This window comes from Mustela nivalis (genome assembly GCF_964662115.1).
Source record: "Mustela nivalis genome assembly, chromosome: 7".
Taxonomy (NCBI): Eukaryota; Metazoa; Chordata; class Mammalia; order Carnivora; family Mustelidae; genus Mustela; species Mustela nivalis.
The window spans coordinates 71,738,982-71,760,106 of NC_139026.1; the positions used below are offsets into that span (position 1 = coordinate 71,738,982).

Consider the following 21,125-nt stretch of genomic DNA (forward strand, 5'->3'; position numbering starts at 1 on the left):
GTGTTATCCCTTAGTATATTTTGCATCTGTGCTGCTTAATGAGAGTATTATATAATTTTTACATATACTTGAATCCACATCAGGTGCCTACAATTTTAAAATTAAAGTGAAGTAAATGAAGCAATTAGAACCCTATGAAGTCACTTTCTTTAACCTCTGGTAAAATTTAATTTAAAACTAATTTTGTATCTACTGATTTTGTTTTATATTTACTAATTAAAATTTATTAAGTTTGGGGATCCTGGGCGGTTCAGTGGGTTAAGCCTCTGCCTTCAGCTCAGGTCGTGGTCTTAGGGTCCTGGGATCAAGCCCCACATCAGGCTCTCTGCTCAGCAGGGAGCCTGCTTCCTCCTCTTTCTCTGCCTACCTCTCTGCCTACTTGTGATCTCTGTCAAATAAATAAATAAAAACTTAAAAAAATAAAATAAAATTTATTAATTTTCTTAAAATAAAATTTAATTTTGTTTTATATTTACTAACAATATAACCTCACCAGCTTTACTTTAGAAAGTATGTATGACATTTTGCTAGCTATGTCTTTTTGCTTCTGGTATGTTTCAGATGTTCTCAACTGAGTCCAAAATCTGACAACCTTCTCTTTTAACTGAAGCTTTATCCCTGTTCCATTTAATAAGTTAAATATTTGCCCTTAAATCTAGTCTAGTGCTTTGAAATTGTGCTACATGATTTAGATTTCTTTTCCCACGTGAGCTGAGCTTTGAGACTATAAGCTTCTAAGGGCCCAGCTGTCCTTCAGTTCAATAAATTTTCCAAATTCCATTATTTTTCTTCTTTGACTCATACTTTACTTAATGATGAGTTTCTTCCTTGCCAAAATGTTGACATTTTGTCATCCTATTTCCGATCCTGATTTCTGGTTTCTGGTTGGAAAATGTGTGAAAAGAGCATGCATTTTGCAGGTGCTGTGTGCAGGGTTCTCTCTGTCCATTAGCTTAGTTTGTTGTTCCTGTTGTTCAAATTGGCCATATCTTTGCCGAGTTTCAGCCTGTTTGTTCTATCAGTTATCTAAAGAACCAGTGTTAAGATTTCCCACTAAAATTATTGGCTTTTCTCTTTTCTCTGTGTTTATCCATATGCAACTACTTCAGAGTCTTTCAACATCTCTGCCCAGTGGTTCTTCTGGCCTTGGCGTTTTGAGGCAATGCCCTGCCCCTACCATGGGATGGCCTTGAGTTGCTGGGCTTCTGTGATTTGGGGGACTAAACCAGCCCAGGTCACATCTAGATTACCTACGATCCAGAGTTTGAATGAGCCAGATTAAATGAAAGGAGGTGCATGTGTTTAGGGCGCAAGAATGGGTTCTTTGCTTCCCTGTTCATTAACTGGGCAGTTAGCCCACGTTGTGTGATTGGCGACATGCTCTCCCCACCTCCATGGAGGTGTTATTTGGCAGTACGGGTCCTGCTAAGGAAAGGGTAACTTTGAATTCCCATCAGAATTTGGTACGAAAAGAGTTTGTTTTTAGTCTAGCTACAATAACCAGCCTGTCAACTGTTGTCTAGATTTAGAAATCTTTGGTCAACATCGAGAGCTTGGCATGATGAAGAAGATGTGTGCCCATAGAAAAGCCAGTCTTTTTTTTTTTTTTTTTAATTTGACAGACAGAGATCACAAGTAGGCAGAGAGGCAGGCAGAGAGAGAGAGGAGGAAGCAGGCTCCTCGCTGAGCAGAGAGCCCAACGCAGGGCTCGATCCCAGGATGCTGGGATCACAACCTGAGCTGAATGCAGAGGCTTTAACCCACTGAGCCACCCAAGCGCCCCAGGAAGCCAGTCTTTTAAATACAGAGATTGTTTTCATTTTGTTATCCCCTAAGATTTATTTCTCCTGTTATCTTTAGTTGTTTGAAGGACTGAAGGCATTTCGAGGAGTAGATAATAAAATTCGACTGTTTCGGCCAGACCTCAACATGGATAGAATGCACCGATCTGCTGTGAGGGCCACTCTGCCGGTATGTAAATTTAGGAGTTTCTTTTGTGTTTCTCCAGATGTGATGAGTCACTGTGATTTTACCACAAAACAAATCCTTTCTGAATACAGTTGATCTTTGAGCAAGGCAGGGGTTAGGAGCACTGACCCCAAGCCATTGAAAATCTCCCCAAAACTTAACCACTGTTAACTTACTTAACTTACTGTTGACTAGGAAGCCTTTCCAAAACATACACAGTTAATCAACACATATATTATGTATTATACATATTGTAGACTTGATTCTTGTAACAAAGTGAGCTGGAGAAAAGGAAGTGTAATTAAGGAAATCATACTGGAGAGAAAATATGTTTATAGAAACTATACATAAAAAAAAAGCCACATGCAAATGGACCTATGCAGTTCAGATCCATGTTGTTCAAGGTTCAACTATAGTTAGATCAATATTCAGTACAAACCATGAGAGTTCTTAAGGTACTTCTCATCTACTTTGTAATGAATGAGGTAAAAATACAAGGAAATAACCAATACCACTTGGCAGTTCCACGATCTGTTTCTTCATAAATGTCCATGGGGGGTTGGAAGAAAAATATACCTCAAACTAAAATAAATAAAATGTGAAGATCCTATGAAATTATAATATGTGAAATGGGAAATAGGGTGTGCCACACAGGTATTTTAGGAGTATTTTTGCCCAATTGCTTGGGACACTAGCAAGTTTGCAATGATTTAATTATTTTGATATTTTAGCCCAAGCTTTCTTTTTTATTAAGAAAATGATATCAAAGTAGATTGTTATGGCCATTGGTGACTGTCTATAACATCGTTAGACAGCAGAATTCATTATATGGTGGGTTGGATTTAGGTCCTATGGCTCACATCTAGGTACGAGGTGTCTTCAATTACTGCCCTTCCCTGATACATAACCAGGTTGCCTTTCTGAACTGTAGGAGTCTTTTTCTTCTTTTGCAAATTCTGCATACCTAACATTCAGGAGCCCAGCCCAAGCTGTACTTTGAAGAAGCCCAAGTAACTACTCCATTTTAGCAGGATCTTCCTTCTCCTTCCTATTTTTGTGACCCATGCTTCACTCACCTCCTTCAGGGGCCATAAGATAGTGCCAGAAGGGAAATGAAGGTACATTCTTTGGACTAGTTTCACTCTTGTGCCACGACAGACAAATTACCAGGAAATACTTTAAAGCGGGGGCAGCAGGAAAGGGAATTTACATCTGTTGGACCTCAGCTCTGCCATAAACTGTGTTATGTGGTTTTACATTCCTTCTCTGTTTAATCATAACAGTAACCCTCCAGAAGGTATGTGTTTAAAAAAAAAAAAAAAAAGTATGTGTTGTGTGTTTTAGTAGCACGTTTGTACCTAGAAGAAATCTCAAGCCTCAAGAGCTTAAATGACTGGCCTAAAGTCACAGAGTAAAGGGACAGGGCAAGAAATTGGGTGCAAGATTTTTTAATTCCTAGTCAAGTTCTGTTGTCACTAAATCTTCAGTGACTCAGAGTGACGATATGTCCTGTATGATTGGCAATCCTGAATTCTATATTCTTATGCTGCGGTTGCTGTTCTAAGTTCTCATTTAAGTAGGCAGTTCTAAATGTCATGATTTCTACTTAGATATGTATTTCTGAGTCATTTCAACCCTGGATAACCTGTGACCTACATCTCTGAAAGTATGTTTCTTTGCCCTGTTAAGTGAGTAGAAACTAACTTATTTTAGAATCTGTCACCCATCTAATATATGAAAACATTTTCCTCCTTAGAAATAAACTTCTCTTTGCCTTTGCCCATTTTTCTCTTGGGTTATCTGTGTCTTTCTTACTCATTTTCAGAATATCATAACAGATTCAAGTTATGATACTTGGTTAGTTAGGGGTTATGAGTAACTTCACCCAATTTGTTGCTTCTCAGCATGGAATCTACGTAAGGACTCCCTCTCTCTCTGCCCCACCCTGCCACTCTAGTGCGTGCTGTGCTATTTCAAATAAATAAATAAATAAATCTTTTTTTTTTTTCCTTAAGATTTTATTTATCCATTTGACAGAGAGATCGCAAGTAGGCACGGGGGTAGGGGGAAGCGGTCTCACTGCCAAGCAGAGAGCCGATGCGGGGCTTGATCCTAGGACCCTGAGATCATGACCTGAGCCAAAGGCAGAAGCTTAACCCACTGAGCCACTCAAGCGTCCCTAAATAAATAATTTTTTTTTTTAAAGATTGTATTTATTTGTTTATTTGACAGATCACAAGTAGACAGAGATGCAGGCAGAGAGAGAGGGAGAAGCAGGCTTCCCACTGAACAGAGAGCCCGATGCAGGGCTCGATCCCAGGTCCCTGAGCTCATGCCCTGAGCTGAAGGCAGAGGCTAAACCCTCTGAGCCACCCAGGCACCCCTAAATACATAAATCTTAAAGATGAAAAAAAGCAAAACTCTTTTCTACCTTCAGGTGACAGAGGTATATTTTTGATTTTTACTTTATAAAAGTCTTAATGTTTTATCATATTTAAATGTATAATCCAACTATAATTGGTATTTGCTATGGTAAGAGATAGGGATCCACTATTTTATCTCCTCCATGAAGATAATCTATCATCCCATCACAATTTTAGAGAAAAAAATCAGGGAAAAAAATGGTTATATTATTACTTCTTCTTTTTTTTTTTTTTTGACATTCTAAAGCTTTCATGAGGATCATTTCTTATAGCTACAATGTAGGAAAATCTCACTCTTCATTATGTTTTCCATTCCTTCAGGTATTTGACAAGGAAGAGCTTTTAGAGTGTATTAAAGAGCTTGTGAAATTGGATCAAGAATGGGTCCCCCATTCAACATCTGCTAGTCTGTATATTCGTCCCACGTTCATCGGAACTGAGGTACAAACTGACTCCCTGTTTCTGGGTGGGCAGCTTATCATCATTTCTTCATGTGAGAAACTTCTGGGATATAATTTGATAGCCCCCAATAACATAAATGACTCCTTTCTCCTGATTATCAAAACCAGGTATCAGCAAACATTTTCTTTAAAGGGCCAGATGGTAAATATATCAGGCTTTGTGGGCCATATAGTTTCTGTCACAACAACTCAATTCCAACATTGTGGTACAGAAGCAGCCATAGTTACCAATGTAGATGAGTCAAGGAATGAGCAATGAGCAAGGCTGTTTGTCTTCCCTTACTCAAGATTCACCAGTATCCTTATATTTTCCTGAGTTTCCTCAGAGTAATTCTTCAGTGTAATGTCTCTTCTCCTGGCAGCAGTTCTCCAAGGTGGACGTGGTAATGATTTTGAAATTTGGAGGAGGGAGAGCTGCTGCTTTTAATTTTCATTTTCCTGAAGTCTTGGGATTACCAAGGAGTGGGAGTAGAAATCCCTCTTCCCCCATAGGAAATGTTGAAAATGAAGTTCACACAATGGGTTTTAGGGAAGGACCTTGAGAGCTAGAGTCTTGGCTTTACACATCAGGATGATAAGATCTGCTGGTAGGTCACAGTCTACTGGTTGGTGTCCTTGCAAAAGGAGGACATGCCTGGAGAACCTAAGGCCACTTGGGTGGGTGTCCTGTAAAGACCCTATTACTTGTCTCCTTCCTCTTCTAAGCAGCTGTGGTCTTATGGAGAGTGGGTGGTGTGGAGGGATCATGGGGGGGCGTTGAGTGTGGGTAGCAAATGAAGGGGCTGTGGCATATGAGATTTTTAGGAATAGGGAGAAGATGACATTCTCTTGCTGTAGTCTAGGCATTCTGCTCTCTACTAGGTAATTATATGCTTACCAGTTTCTCTATTCTGACATCTGAATGCCAGAAGTATGGAAATATATAAGGCCATGGAAAAAATACCTAAGTGGTTCTTTGGCATCCTTTGGATGCCTTTTGAAAGACTATGATGAATCCAGGCAATGAATTTCATGAAGTGCAATCTCCCTAACAAATTTGGAAGAATTGAGACAATAACAAAAGTTATCTACTCCTTATGTCTCTGGCATTTTAGTATTAATAAAGTCTATTTTTAATTTTATATTTTATTTACATATTTTATTTTTAGTGTTTATATTTTAGGATAGGAAGAAACAGTTTTTAAAAGTTTGTCGAAACATTGTTACTACTCTGGAAGCACTGTCTTGTGTTTATTCTGAAGTACTTTCCCACTCTAAGATCTGATTCTTCTATTCTGAGTTTGTTGAAAGTTTTGTTATGAATGTATGTTAGATATTGTTGATGGCTTTTTCTAAATGTCTTGCCAGGATTATGTGTTTTTGTCCCTTATTCTAAATTATATTTGTTATATTCGTTTTTTTGGTGTTAAAACAACCTTGCATTCCTGGACTAAATCCTACTTAGCTACCATGAAGAATTCATATTAAATCTTGTATTCAGTTTGCAAGCATTTTGTTAAGAATTTTTGTCAATGCTCCTAAAAGGTATTGTTCTATAGTTTCCTAGTGTATTTTGTTCTGTGATTTAGTAAATTGTTCAGAGTTCCAGAATCCTATAACCTAGAGTTAGACAAGTTTATAAATCTGATTTTATAGTCTAGCCTGTTGTCACAATAATCCTCTCTATTGGTGATCTTCAAATTTTTGCATTTGAATCACCCAAGTTTGTTTGTTTGACTGATGATTGATTGATTGGCTGGGGAGGGAGAGGGAGAAACACAATCTTAACCAGGCTCAACCCCAAGTCGGAGCCTGACACAGGGCTCCATCTCTAAAACCTGAGATCATTACCTGAGTCAACATCAGGTTAGATGCTTAACTGACTACTGACAGCCATCTAGGTGCCCCCACCCTGTTTTTTTTTTTTTTCATTTATTTTTTTATTTTTTAAAGATTTTATTTATTTGACTCAGAGTGATCACAAGTAGGCAGAGAGGCAGAGAGAGAGGGGGAAGCAGACTCCCTGCTGAGCAGAGAGCCCGATGTGGGCCTTGATGCCAGGACCCTGAGATCATGTCCTGAACTGAAGGCAGAGGCTTAACCCACTGAGACACCCAGGCACCCCCAGGTATTTTTTTAAATATACATCTTGACCCCAATCCACAGAGATACTCATTGAGTAGATCAGAATGGTGTTTCTGATGCCTGGCGGAATTTAGGAACCTCAGTGATAAAAGCCCGGCCAAGTAGTTCTCTCCCACTGGACTATCAACTTACCTACTTGATCGTGCTTTGGATCTCAGAATCAAGAATTTTTCAAAATCTGCTTTACAAGTAGTAAGTTAAGAATTGAAGGAAATAACTGCTATCCTGTGTAGGTCAATATTATTTATATTTGGTTGATATATTTATACATATACTTATATCAATATTTACATTATAATTATAAATGTGTTTATAAATACATATAAATGTATATACAGGCAGAAAAGACAATCACCTGTAATTCAGAAATGAGCATAATACAAATAATGTTTAGTAAAGCATTGGATTTAAACATTTGTACTCCACACAGATATCTTACAGTCTAGTCTGGTAAATTACCACACACTGACTTTTCATGGTGGATGTATTTGGTAAGTGAGGTGCTGGCTCGAGGATTAGGCCCAGTGGCTTCCAGTCCACTGCGACTCTTTCATCAGGGATGACTGACTTTTGCTGGCCTTTTTATGTTGCTCGATTTCATGATGGCTCTGCCTTGTCACTGGCTTCACCAAATAATTGCAGACTCACCTCTGTATCGGTTATCTGATGTTTTGGTCTTGTCTTCTGCTGGCTAACATCCACATTATTTTTGTTTCCAGTTCTTTTCATGGTTAGATGAATTGATTAAGTGGGTCTTCGATCCAGGAGGTGTTTTGACTTCTTTGAATGAGCAAATAAATATATGTTGGGGTAATTTATTAAGTGATCTCACCCTGCCTTAATCTCGTGTGCCCAGTGTCTAGTCCTGGGTGTGGTAGTCCCCTGTGAGTGTCGAATAGTCAGTGTTCTACAACCCACTCATCTGTATTGAGCTCCAGCCCAGAGCCAAATAATTTAAGTCTGTGGAGCCAAGATCAGAGACCCTGCATTTAAGCAAACGTTCCAGGGATTTCCTTACTACTTTCAAGAGTATCATCATCTCAAGCCTTGGGAAAGAATTAAGTATATGGCTAGCAGTCTTTAAAGCTTTATTTGCTCCTGGGATGGCCAACTGGCACCAGGCAGAAATATTTACATCTTTGAAAGCTCACCTTCGTCCCAAGGGCAAGGTGTCGTTTTCACTTTCAGGGGCCATGATACAACAGTCCAGTGTTAATTATTCCTTCTTATGCCCAGTTTGATTCGGCAGCAGCCATGTGATAAGAGAGTGGTTCTCCTATCAGCTTACGAATTTCATTATGTTTGCAAAGTGTTCTGCTTCTTCACATGTTTATCATTAACTGACCCTTCATTTTTACTGACTTATATAGGTAATACCTACATATGAATGTTTTTGTGCAGTTCTTTATATGTCTTCCAGACTTATTCGATAATAATCGAGTCTATTACTAAAAGCTTGTTAGATTTAGGATTATGATAAACAGAATAGTATTTTATTGGGACATTTATAATTATCTATTAGTATATAACTACTGGGTAGAGCTTGCCAGTAAAATATACCAGGCTGCCAATGGGTAGAAATTTTTTTTAAAAAATTTTTTCCCATGAAGTTCATATTACTAAACAAAATGCTGAACATTAATACATAAACCTCTTGGGAAAAGTTTAGAGAGTAAAGTCATTCACGTTACCAAAAGATTTCTCATTAAGAAAAGAATTTGAACATCCCTTTACTATCTTCTAAAATGTTTTTTTATAGGGAGTTAAAAACTTAAACCGAAACTAAAAGCTGGAGTGCCTCAGACTACTGCGGATTATGTGTCAATTGGAAATTAAGATAAAATCTGAAAGCCTACTATTTAAATAAAGAACATTTACATGAACAATTTCTAGATTTTCATTTTATCAGACAAGAAGTGAAAATTACATGGCTATCAGAATCAGTACAGGATACCGAGCAGCCTTACCTCTAAAGAAGCTGGGTTTTGCTGATTTTAACATCTGTTTTATCCAGCTTCACTCTGTTTAGTAACTCCAAGCAGGTACAGCTATATGAACATACAAACAGACACAGGCTTTATTTCCTTAGTGATTCTAATAAGGTACGAGTGCTTTGACTACAGTCTATAACAAAATAGGCACAACCATGAATTCTGAAATCCCATGTGATCATGGCGTTCAGCCTTTCACGTTTGCAGTTTTTCTCAGTGTCCTCTCATCCCACCGGAGATGATTGGAGAGGTGACAGAGTGAGGCTGCACTGGATAGTAGCAGGGCTGAGGATCTGTGTCACGGAGAAGAATCAAGTCTGATGGTGGAGGGACAGCCCACTCAGCCCCTTTGACCAAGTCCCAGGCTGAGGCCACAGATCTGCAAGCCACCAGCAGACTTGGCTTTTTCAGCTGTTCTCCTAGACAGACTGTCTTTGGCTCATGCAGAAGGGGAGGAATCCCTCATATTCAGTTAACTCATACCTCTTCTTTTTTTTTTAATATATATATATTTAAAGATTTTATTTATTTATTTGACAGAGCACAAGTAGGCAGAGCGGCAGACAGAGGGAGAGGCAGAAAGACTCCATGCTAAGCAGAGAGATGGATACGGGGCTCCCTGGGATCATGACTGAGTCATCCAGGCACCCCTTAACTCCTACTTCTACACTCAGAGCGCCCCTACGTAAATCTCTGGAGCTGCGCCCCACTAGAGAAGCAGTCTGCTTTGGTTAATTGCAGCCTCGGATGCCCAGAATACAATCTGAACAGTGCAGAGCATTTTCAGTCACTTCACATAAACAGTTTCCCCATTCACAACTTCTGGAAATCTTTCAGAATGACATTTTCATTAGCGCTCCCATTTATAAAACTCCCGCTGCCAAATGGTCCAACCCTTGATTTCTGGTTCACTTCATGGGAAGCTTAAGGACATAAATTTCATAGACCTGTCTTTCTTTTCCTTTTATCACCTTGTAAAATCTTCATATTACACATATAATGTAACCTATAATCGTAACTGTTCCCATGAAAAGAATTTCCTTTATTCACTGCCCTTACTTATGCGTATATATATTGTATCTTACAATCATTTCTCTTCACAATTAGCCTCTATAAATGAAAGAATGTGAACAGATTTTAAAACTAAGGGGCACCTGGGTGGCTCAGTGGGTTGAACCTCTGTTATGATCCTATAACTTGTCTTTTGTCTACACTTTAATGCATTCTATCGCAATCATATTTGAGATACACACATACATACATATACACACACATATACATACGCATTGATTCCACTGCTTATAAACAATATTAAATTCTCATTTGTATAACTCCGTTAACATGCTTCAGATCAACAGCCCCATCTAAGTATCTTCAAACCTGGAGTTTGTTTTTCGAGGTCCAGCTTATTTGCATTAATTATAGCCTATGAAATGCAGCTTGTTCTCACCAGCTACCATCCACTCCTACCAATGGACAGCCTCTGGAGGCTGTTCTGGTCTGTGTCACCATTATCATGGGGATGATTTCTGTGGTTGTCTTCATTTTTACCCTCCACTGCGATGCAGCTCTTCCTGCCTCTCAGTTCATGGCACTTCCCATCATGGGCTCTGAGGTCCCACCGTTTGGTTCCTTATTTCCTTCCATCTTCATTCCCTACTCTCATCCCATCTCCTCACCACCCCCTGGCAATCATCTCATGCCTTGAAAGGATATTCTTTTGGTCTGTGTGTGTGTTTTCGGTATCTCTTATTTGTATTTTCTAGAAATGGTTTTGTTCCCACTGATCTCCCATTTCTGAACGTTTTCCCAAGGCATGTTGTTTCTCATTTCTGTGCAGGTTACTATGTGTCTATCCAGTCCATCACTTCTAAGTGCTGGAAAGTTCTCCATGCTGGACACCTGCCCCACCTGTGCCAGGTCCCTAACTGGGATTCCATTTCCCTGTCAGCTGATCCAATACTGCAGCGAGAAGTTGACAACATAGAACCCAGGAAATTTTTGATTAGTGTTTCCCAGCAAGATGCCCTTGGCCCATCTTACTTTCCCAGTCTGGGAAAGTTCTGCTGCTTTTTAGGGAAGTCCTCATTCTTTTTGATGAAATGCAGTCACTTGTTGGACACTGTCACCAACCCCTGCCATTATGAAGCTCTCCTAAGTCTCAGGCACGGTGCTTGGTGCTTTCTGTGCACTGGCAAACCCTGAGAGTAGGAGCTCCTGGTGGCATTTCAGAGATGAGGAAACTGAGCCCCAAAGTGATGAAATAAGAAGCCTGCGCACTCAGTCTCTCTGCCATGGAGCTGGGTCTAGGGAAACAGTGCTGAGCAAATGTGACATTTCTGCTCTCTGGGAAATCTGTGTCTGGTGCAGCAGTCACTTTTCATAATAGAAACTCATGAAATGACTGTGTACTGCTAGAGGGAGGTCTGTGCTGTGGAGAAATGGGGTGTGGCTCAATAACAGTGGTTAGTGTGGAAATATGATGGATGGAGCTACTAAGGTCTTTCCTGTCTTGTTCTCGTATCAGTCCACCTTTGTGTCTATTTCCTTTCCTTCTCTGAGCCAGCAGCTTTCCTGCTTTTAATTACATTTGACCTAATCACTCCAGATATTATAATGTGTTATATATTCTGTATTATATAACACACACTATCACACAAAACACACTTGTGTTATATAACACACTCCTACGATCTTTACGTTCAGTTACCATACTTCCAAGTTGAGGGATATCAGTTTTCACACGCAAATTTGCCAATCTGTTTCTAGGATTTTATTAAAAAAAAAAAAAAATTTAGGGATACCTGGTTGGTTCAGTCAGTTAAGCTTCTGCCTTCAGCTCAGGTCATGAGCCCAGGGTCCTGGGATCAAGTCCCCACATCAGGTTCCTTGTTCAGCAGGGAGCCTACTTCTCCCTCCGCCAGCCACTCCCCCTGCTTGTGTTCTCTTGCTCTCTCTCTCTCTGATAGGTAGATAGATAGATAGATAGATAGACAGACTTTTTTAATTCAGGTAAATCTCTCAGGCATAGTGCATAAAGATCCAATCAATTCTTGCATATATTGCAAATTGACCACCACAGTAAGTCTGGTGAACAACCATCGCCATACATAGTTTAAAAATTTTTTTTCTTATGATGAGAACTTGAAAGATTTACTCTCTTAGCAACTTTCATACGTACAATACAGTGTTATTAACTGTTACAACCCCAGGACTTATTTTATACCTGCAAGCTTGTACATTTTGATCTTCTTTACCCATTTCTCCCACACCCTGCCCCTGCCTCTGGTAACCACCGTCTGTTCTCTGCATCTACAAGCTTGTTTTATGTGTGTTTTCATTTTTGTTTTAGATTCTGAATATAAATGAGATCATTTATTTCATTGCGCATAGTGCCCTCAGGGACCATCCATGTTGTTGCAAGGCTGCGTTCCTTCTCTATTCATGGTGAAGTAGTATTCCATTGTATCTGTAGACCACATTTTCTTTCTTCTTTTTTTTAAATTTAATTTTATTTTTTCAGTGTTCCAAGATTCATTGTTTATGCACCATACCCAGTGCTCCATGCAGTCCGTGCGTGCCCTCCTCGATACCCACCCCCAGGCTCACCCACCCACCTGCTCCCCGTCCTCTCTAAAACCCCGTTTGTTTCTCAGAGCCCATAGTCTCTCATGGTTCTTCTCCTCCTCTGATTTCTCCCAATTCACTTTCCTTTCCTTCTCCTAATGTTCTCCATGTTATTCTTCATGTTCCACAAGTAAGCGAAACCATATGATAATTGACTTTCTCTGCTTGACTTATTTCACTCAGCATAATCTCCTCTAGTCCCAGCTATGTTGATGTAAAAATTGGGTAGTCATCATTTTGGATGGCTGAGTAATATTCCATTGCATATATGGACCACATCTGTATCCATTCATCTGTTGGAGGGCATCTTGGTTCTTTCCACAGTTTGGCAACTGTGGCTATTGCTGCTATGAACTTTGGGGTACAGATGGCCCTTCTTTTCACTACATCTGTATCTCTGGGGTAAATACCCAGTAGTGCAATTGCAGGGTCCTAGGATAGCTCTATTTTTAATTTCTTAAGTAATCCCACACTGTTTTCCAAAGTGGCTGCACCAACTTGCATTCCACCAACAGTTTGAGAGGGTTCCCCTTTCTCCACATACTCTCCAACACTTGTTTCCTGCCTTGTTAATTTTGGCCATTCTAACTGGTATAAGGTGGTATCTCAATGTGGTTTTGATTTTAATCTCCCTGATGGCTTATGATGATGAACATTTTTTCATGTGTCTGCTAGCCATTTGTATGTCTTCTTTGGAGAAGTGTCTGTTCATGGTTTCTGCCCATTTTTTGATTACCTGTTTTTTTGGGTGTTGAGTTTGATGAGTTCTTTATAGATCTTGGATATCAGCCCTTTGTCTGTAGTGTTATTTACAAATATCTTCTCCTATTCTGTGGGTTGCCTCTTAGTTTTGTTGACTATTTCCTTTGCTGTGCAGGAGCTTTTTATCTTGATGAAGTCCCAAAAGTTCATTTTCGCTTTTGTTCCTTTCCTTTTGTTTTCCATTTTCTTTATCCATTCATCCTTCAGTGAACATTTAGGTTGTTTCTGTATGTTGGCTATTGTAAATCCTTTGCAGTAAGCCCAGAGTTGCATTTATCTTTTGGAGTTAGTGTTTTTGTTTTCTTTGGATAAGGACCCAGAAATTGCTGGATCATATGGTATTTCTATTTTTAATTTGCCTGGGAGTCTCCATACTGTTTTCCAGAGAGACTGCGCCAATTTAATTGCCTACCAACAGTACACAGGGGTATTTTTCTGAGATGTTAAAGGAGCTATTTGGGGGAGGGAAAACTATCTGGTAACAAACTCAAATAGTACCAAAGGCATGTAAAGGTAAGGAAACTTCCTTTCACTCTCATTCTGATCTAGAGTTCCACCATTTGCCTCCTTCCAAACAATTCCTGTGACCTTTTCTTATATCCTTCTAGAGGCCCATATTCTTACCTCTACTTGCATACATGTGTTTGTACATTAACCTTTAGGCTCTTTTTTCAAAACTGGCAATAATTCTTTGCTCAGGTTCCCATAATCAAAGATTTTTACACACACATTCACACACACATAGTTTAAAGAAAAGAATTAAATATGAAAATGTATGCACTTAACTCCCAGTTAACATTAGAATATGACTAGTATAGTTAGGAGTAGAAAGTGACTAGTACAATTGAAACCTTTTGTATATCTTTCTCTGTTGATTTCCCTTCCCTCCCTAGAATCAATTAACCATGGTGTGCTATGTAGTCCTTTCTTTATTTTCTCTCCTCCTTTTACTTCCTGCCTCCAAATACAGGATTGTCTTATTACAGATGGACAATTGGCGTGTTTCTAACTTTTGGCTCTTATAAATAAAGCCTCTGGGGCACATCCTTGTATGTGTCTTATAATTGACCTATGTACTTGCTTCTCTTTGGTATTTACTTAGGAGTTAAATTGAATAGAAGGATATATGTGTTTTGCTTTACTAGATACTGCAAAACAGAGTTCCAGATTGCTTTTACCAGTTTATTTTCCCACCAACAATGTATGAAAATTCTATTTGCTTCATATCCTTGCTGACACCGGTAGTATCGTGTTAATTTTATCCACTCCGATATATGAGTCTTACCTTCTTGTAGTTTTAATTTTTATTTCCCTGAGGGCAAATTATGTTGAGTACCTTTTCATATGTTTGTTGTATATTGAAAATCCTTTTGGGAATTATCTTTGCCAGTCCTTTGCCGTTAAAAAAATTCATTTGTCTTTTCAATTTTTTTAGAGTCTTTGTATATTCTAGGTGTAAATTCTTTGTCAGAGATACATTTCACAAGTAGTAACTTTCCATTCTGTGACACATCCCTTATCAGATCAATGTATTGCACATAGCGTTCTAGTCTGTGGCTTGTTTTTTCGGCTAGTCTTGCTTTTTCACTCTCTTACTGGTATCTTTTAGAAAACAGCAGTACTGGGTTGCCTGGGTGGCTCAGTCAGTTAAGCATCTGACCCTTAGTTTCAACTCAGGTCATGACATCAGGGTCGTGGGATTGAGCCCCATGTCTTGTTCTGTGCTTGGCACAGAGTCTCTTTAAGGTTCTGTCTCTGCCCCCTCCCCCACTGTATAAAATAAATCTTTTTTAAAAAAGTGTTTCTTTTTAATGTAATCAAATTTATTTATTTATTTATTTATTTATTTATTTATTTCGTGGCTTCTGTGTGTTTTAAAGAAATTCTTTCTTACTCCATGGTCATACCTCTGTTTTAGAGTTGTGCTTTTCCATTTAGATGAAATCCATTTGGAAGTGAACTTTGTATGAGGGAGTCAATTTTCTTTTTCTCCATATGGATACCACATTATTCTATTACTGTTTTTTGAGTGGTCTATCCTTTCTTCCCTGATTGACAGTGCCAGCTGTTCAATATTAAGGCTCCATAGAAGAAGACTATTTTTGGCTCCCCAGCTGTACCTTCTCTCTCTCTCTCTCTCTTTCTCTCTCTCTCTCTCTCTCTCTCTCTCTCTATATATATATATATATATATATTTGTATTTTTGTCTGTCTCTTATTTAAATGGCAGCCATACAAATTTTGTTTGTATTATTGTTTTTGCATTTACAATTTGTCTTAGAGATTCTTCCACGTCAGTACATACCGATTTATCTCTGTTTTACCCATTTTCTTAGCTGTAAGGTATTCCTTCATACATATGTATCTTTTAATTGAATACAGGATGCCATAAATTATAAGTTACCCATTATTTTATGCACTGAAATGGAAAAAACATCGCTAAACTATGATGCAGTACTCTGCTGACAATCCTGACTCACTCATGAATTAATCATACCAGGCTTTTATTATTATTTTTTTTAATCTGTGTTTTCAGAGGACATCTGCAATTCTTCCTGCCATCATTTGCGCTGCTTGGCTTGTGATAGGCATTTTTATTTTTGCATGTAGCTTAATAACAGAAACTAACACAGCTTTATCTTCATATGGATTTCTTCCTCCCAGAGGTTCCATGAGAAGACTGGATGTTGCTTTGCAGGAAAATATTCAGTTGCATTTTTTCAGTGTTACTACAAATGTTTGTTTGACTGATATCAAATATATGTCCTGCTCCTGTCTTTGCACTTTCTGTTCAGTGATTTCTCTTTTCAATGCCAAGTCATATTGTAACTTTTTAAAGACTTTTTTTTTTTAATTTTTTTATTTATTCATTTGATGGAAAGAGATCACAAGTAGGCTGAGAGGCAGGCAGAGAGAGAGAGGAGGAAGCAGGCTCCCCGCTGAGCAGAGAGCCCGATATGGGGCTCGATCCCAGGACCCTGGGATCCTGACCTGAGCTGAAGGCAGAGGCTTTAACCCACTGAGCCACCCAGGTGCCCCTAAAGACATTTTAAATGGCAAACTCAGCATGTATGGCATCACCAATGCCCATAAGCCATTGGAAGTACCATCAGTATGAATAGCTAATTCCAAGTCTGGTAATGCCAGCTTTCCCATGAGTGCTACTTGGCCAATAGCAGTTGTAAAATGCTGAGTCTGGATTTCAGACATGTTAAATGTGAGAAAAAATTGATATCTTAGAATCAATGAAATACGGTAGCATAATTTATGCAAAGAGTGTCCTAGTCATCACCCATTTGTTGATAGAACAAACATAAGAAGTATCATTAGTAAATTGAATAAAATGAGACCATTAAATTTGGGAATCTTAAAAATGCAGGCTTTCTACAAGGAATTTAGGTTGTAGACAAATTCCCTAGTTCACATGAAGACATATATTCAAGGAAGTTTATTGCAATTCCCAAATTTTCTGACAGATTGGATGTGAATGTGAAAGGAGATAGGTCAAGTTTTCCTTTGGGCCAGAGCAACTGAATAGTGACAATTTGTTGGGATGCGGAAGACTGAGGGACAACGTTTTTCTTCCATATTTGTTGGAGCGATGATGGGTAGAGTCTAGAGTTCAGTTTTGGGCATGGTAACTTAAGCTTGAGTTATCAAGGAAGTGGGCAGATCTACAAGTCTGAAATTTGGGGGAGAGTTTGGAATTTAAGTAACCTTCTTAGTGTTTAACATATAACGTCTTTAGAGTCAAGGGAACATGTGAAGTTATTAAGAGTAGAAATCTAGATACTAGTGAAAAGAAGGTGAGAACCAAGCCCTGCAGCATTAAGAAGGAGAGATAAAAAGGAATCAGCTGAGAAGTCTGAGAAGGAACAGCCTGTAAAGTCGAAAGAAAAACAAGAAGTCTTGGTATACCAGAAGCCAAGTACGGCACATGGAAGTAATGATCAGTTGTGGTAGATCCTGCCCACAGGACCAGAAAGGTGAGGCCCAAGAATTGACTATTGGATTTGGCAACATGAAGGTCCTTGGTGAGATGGTTGTCCTGGAGTGGGACATGTGGTAAAGGGAATGTGTTTGTTTTAGATGGGAGCTACTACTACATATTTCTAAACTGATGGAATGATCCAGAGGAAAGAGAAAATTGATTGTTTAAAAACTAAAAAAATTTCCCATGCTCTACTTCTTCATGATTCTACTTCTGAGAGTGACAGTTCAGGCAGGCAGTGATGTGTGACTAGATGAAGGGGACAGAAGTAGAGCACATCCGTTTGCTCCACTGCATCACACAATGTCCCACAGGATTTGGGACATTATAACCTCCTCTCTCCCCTTTCTCTCTTGAATCTATAACATTCTGACTTTTGACCACCCCTCCCCCCCACCCTCACCAACTCCCACTGAAATATGCTTGTCAAGATCACCAAGGACCTTCACATTGCCATAGCCAGGAGTCAGTTCTTGGGGCTCCCTTGAGTGTACCGTTCAGCTCACTTAGGATCTCACTTGGTCGTCTGGGTTGAGACTTGCCTATTTGGAGAGCATCTTCATTGCCAATGTCAACTCCCTGTATTGGTCTGAGTGACTCTATTCCAGGTCCATTGTGTCCTTGGCCCAGTCAACTGAACCAAATTAGATGGAATCACAAAGTCAAAGTCTGAGTGCTGAGTCTAGGTAGTGAGGAGATCCTGGTTTTGAGGCCATTTTTGATACAAGAAAAATGCTTCTGTAGTATTTTCCTGTCCTCTAAAGAAAGGGGTCAGCAAACTTTTCCTATGAAGTCAGGCGCTACTCATGTCTGCCTTTGTGGCACAGAACCTCAATAGACAACCCATGAATGCATGAATGCATGTATTCCAATAAGATTTAAAAAAAAACAGGAAGCAGGCTGAAGTTTGCTGACCCCTGATCTAGTCATTTCAGAAAGGGAAATGAAGCATGGTGTTTCTAAGAGTGACTCATTCTGGCTCTTCCTGGGTACTTCCCTATCAGGTTTTCTTGACCACTTGTTTAATAATCCATGCTAAAATTTCTGTTTAGGGTTGATTTCAGATATACCAAGCTGTATTTCCCGGATGCTGGTATAGGAATACTGTCTTTCCCCCAAGTGCTCATTCGCCACAATTCCAGCACTAAGTGTTGAGTGTTTCCGTGGCCCCATCTACAGTCCTCCTAATGTCGCCTTCAGGCTTTGCGTTTTGGTAAATACTGAATTTATTTACCACTATTACCGTTAGAAATGAGTAGGTATAAAAACAAAAATAATTGCTGTTTGTGGGATGGTTGAAAAAGAGGAGGTTCTGGGTGCTTTCCACAGTTTATCTAATTTACCCCCTTACATTGATGCTATATGCAGTCATTATGACTGCATTTATATAACCTTAGACAGGCATTTGTTCTTTTTTCCTTATCCTAAGTTTTCTCTTAACTATGTGCTTTCTAAATTTTAAGGTCAATCTTATTTAAAACCTACAGAAGAGTGCTATCCTTTCTTTTTGTCAAGTGTTAAATATATACTGTCTTTTATAGCAAGCCTCAGAATATTCTGGACTTTAGCTTTCCTCATGGTGTTCTTTGAATGTCCACATATGAATTCGGTTAGTTTAAGAAATAAGGCAGGAGACAAAGGAACATTTTCTCTGTGGTATCAATGCAACATAGGAAGTTTAGTATTTTTTTTTTAATCAAAGTAATTCAGATTTGGCAAATAAGTTATCTAAGTTGTTTTCACAGCTCCTCTCTGTAAACAACTTTTATGATGTAGTAAACCTGGTATAACAAGGCACAGTATTCTGTATAGGGGATGGAGATGGCCTTGCACATCACTGATTGTGCAGATTAGCAAGAGGTAGAGAATTACAGAAACATTTGTAAGCAAGTGTGATGGACATTTTATCTAAATGCACAGAAGTGCAGGGTACTGTGATAGCATGTAACACGAGTACCTGACTTTGTAAAGAGGGTTCATTTTCTGAAATGACATTTAAATTAAGATTGGAGGGTTTGTATTACTTAGGAAGGAGAGGGGATGTCTTAGTGGGCTGCCGTGACAGAACACCACAGAGTGAATGTCTTTAACACTAGAATTTGTTTTCTCACAGTTCTGGAGGCTGGAAGGGTAAGATCAAACTGCCATTAGGGGTTAGTTTCTGGTAACAGCTCCCCATAGAGGTCTACCTTGCTGTGTCCCCACAGAGCCTTCTGTGTTGGGGGGGGTGGGTTGGGGAATCGAGTAAAGAATTCATATTCTAATGTCTCTTTCACTTCTTAGAAGGACACCAGCCTTGTTGAATTAGGGCCTCACCCTTTTGACCTTGTTTGACTTTAATGACCTCCTTAGTCACATTGGGGGTTGGGGCTTAAAATTGGGGGTAGGCACATTTCAGTCCATAACAGGGAGAAGGAGAGTGGTCCAGGGGGAGTGGTTCAGGAAGACATTGTAGAGGCAGGAAAGTGAGGAGGTTTGAGCATGAGGTACGTAGTGTGTGAGGGCCATGCTGAAGGCTGAGATAGAAGCAAGAGATGCCTCGGCTTGAACTCTTTCCAGAGTAAGAAATCTTGGGTACTTCTTGTTTTAAACTTTGATATTACAAAGAGAGGTCTGGGTTAAGAGTAGAAGATCTAGAGCTTAATAATTGAGACCTTGGGCAAATTGTTTGGAGCCTCAGTTTCTTCAACATAAAAATTGAAATTAAAACCCTTAACTTCCTGGCTTCTTGGATTAGATGAGGCAATAACTGAAATGTCTTAGAAACCAAAACTATACAATTATTGAGGATTTTTTAATCATTCACCAAACCAACTAATTTTTCCTACAAAAACTACACGAATTTATTATCCCTCTGTTTTGTAACTCACACACTGAAGGCCTTGCCTGGACCCCTGGTCCTCTCCATATTTCTTCTCGTGCCCCTCAGCCCAGTCTTCTTCACTGTTTCCTCCTCTAAAACAAATTGGGCTCTTTTTAGAATTAAAAAAAAAAAAAAGCCATGCCACTGTTTTTGGAAAAATGTTCTTGTTATTCCCAATTATCTTATTTTTTTCTGTCCTGTGTTTGTCTTAAACAGACAAATGCTTAAACAGAATTATTCTCAAGCCTCCACACGGCTGCTGTGCTTCTCAGCCCCTGGGACACTTTCTGCCATCATTCACATAACCTCTGAAATTCTGCCTTTTTATGTACTAATTTTCTGACTGACTCAGAAGTGGTGATTTTCCCTGGAATTCGTCACTTTATTTCCCATCATACCCAAGGGTCTTGTTATTTTGTGCAGAATATATATGTACTTAATACTTTTGTATATGTGTTTGTGAGGTATAATAAAAAGATGAGTATTTTTTCATACACATCAGAATTTCAACTTAAGTCAATGTGGTCCCTTGAGAAGTGACATACTTTGCATCCATGAGATTTTATATTCCTCATTTCCCATGGCTTTTATTATTTTTTTTTAAAGCCCTCAATTCCTTATATATTGAAATAATCTGGAAATTAGAAAAAAGAATAAAAAATGTTCATAAGGAAATGAGACTTATTGAAACAGTTTCACAGCTTATCAGATGTTCTTATTTTCTCTTTACTTATGTGGCTTTTGCTTTACTCAAACGGAAGCCTGACTGGGTCATTATAGAAGTATGTTTCTTAGCATTTAATGAATATTATAGAAGAAATTGCTCTTAATTATAGCAGTAGCACAGAATTTAAATTGCTTTCCAGGATAGAAGGGAGAATTAAGACAAAACAGATAATGGTTCCTGAGGCTAGAA

The 21,125-nt window shown here is 38.9% G+C and overlaps 1 protein-coding gene across 4 annotated transcripts in view; it reads left to right on the top strand.

The window, feature by feature from the left end:
• The window catches only part of BCAT1 (branched chain amino acid transaminase 1), a 109,632-nt gene that overhangs the window by 54,530 nt on the left and 33,977 nt on the right, over positions 1-21,125 (top strand). For all 4 annotated transcript variants that reach the window (XM_082738525.1, XM_082738527.1, XM_082738524.1 and 1 more), the window contains 2 exons: positions 1,861-1,971; positions 4,713-4,832. In XM_082738525.1, coding sequence (XP_082594651.1) covers positions 1,861-1,971; positions 4,713-4,832 — 231 coding nt within the window. The remainder of the gene's footprint in view (positions 1-1,860; positions 1,972-4,712; positions 4,833-21,125) is intronic.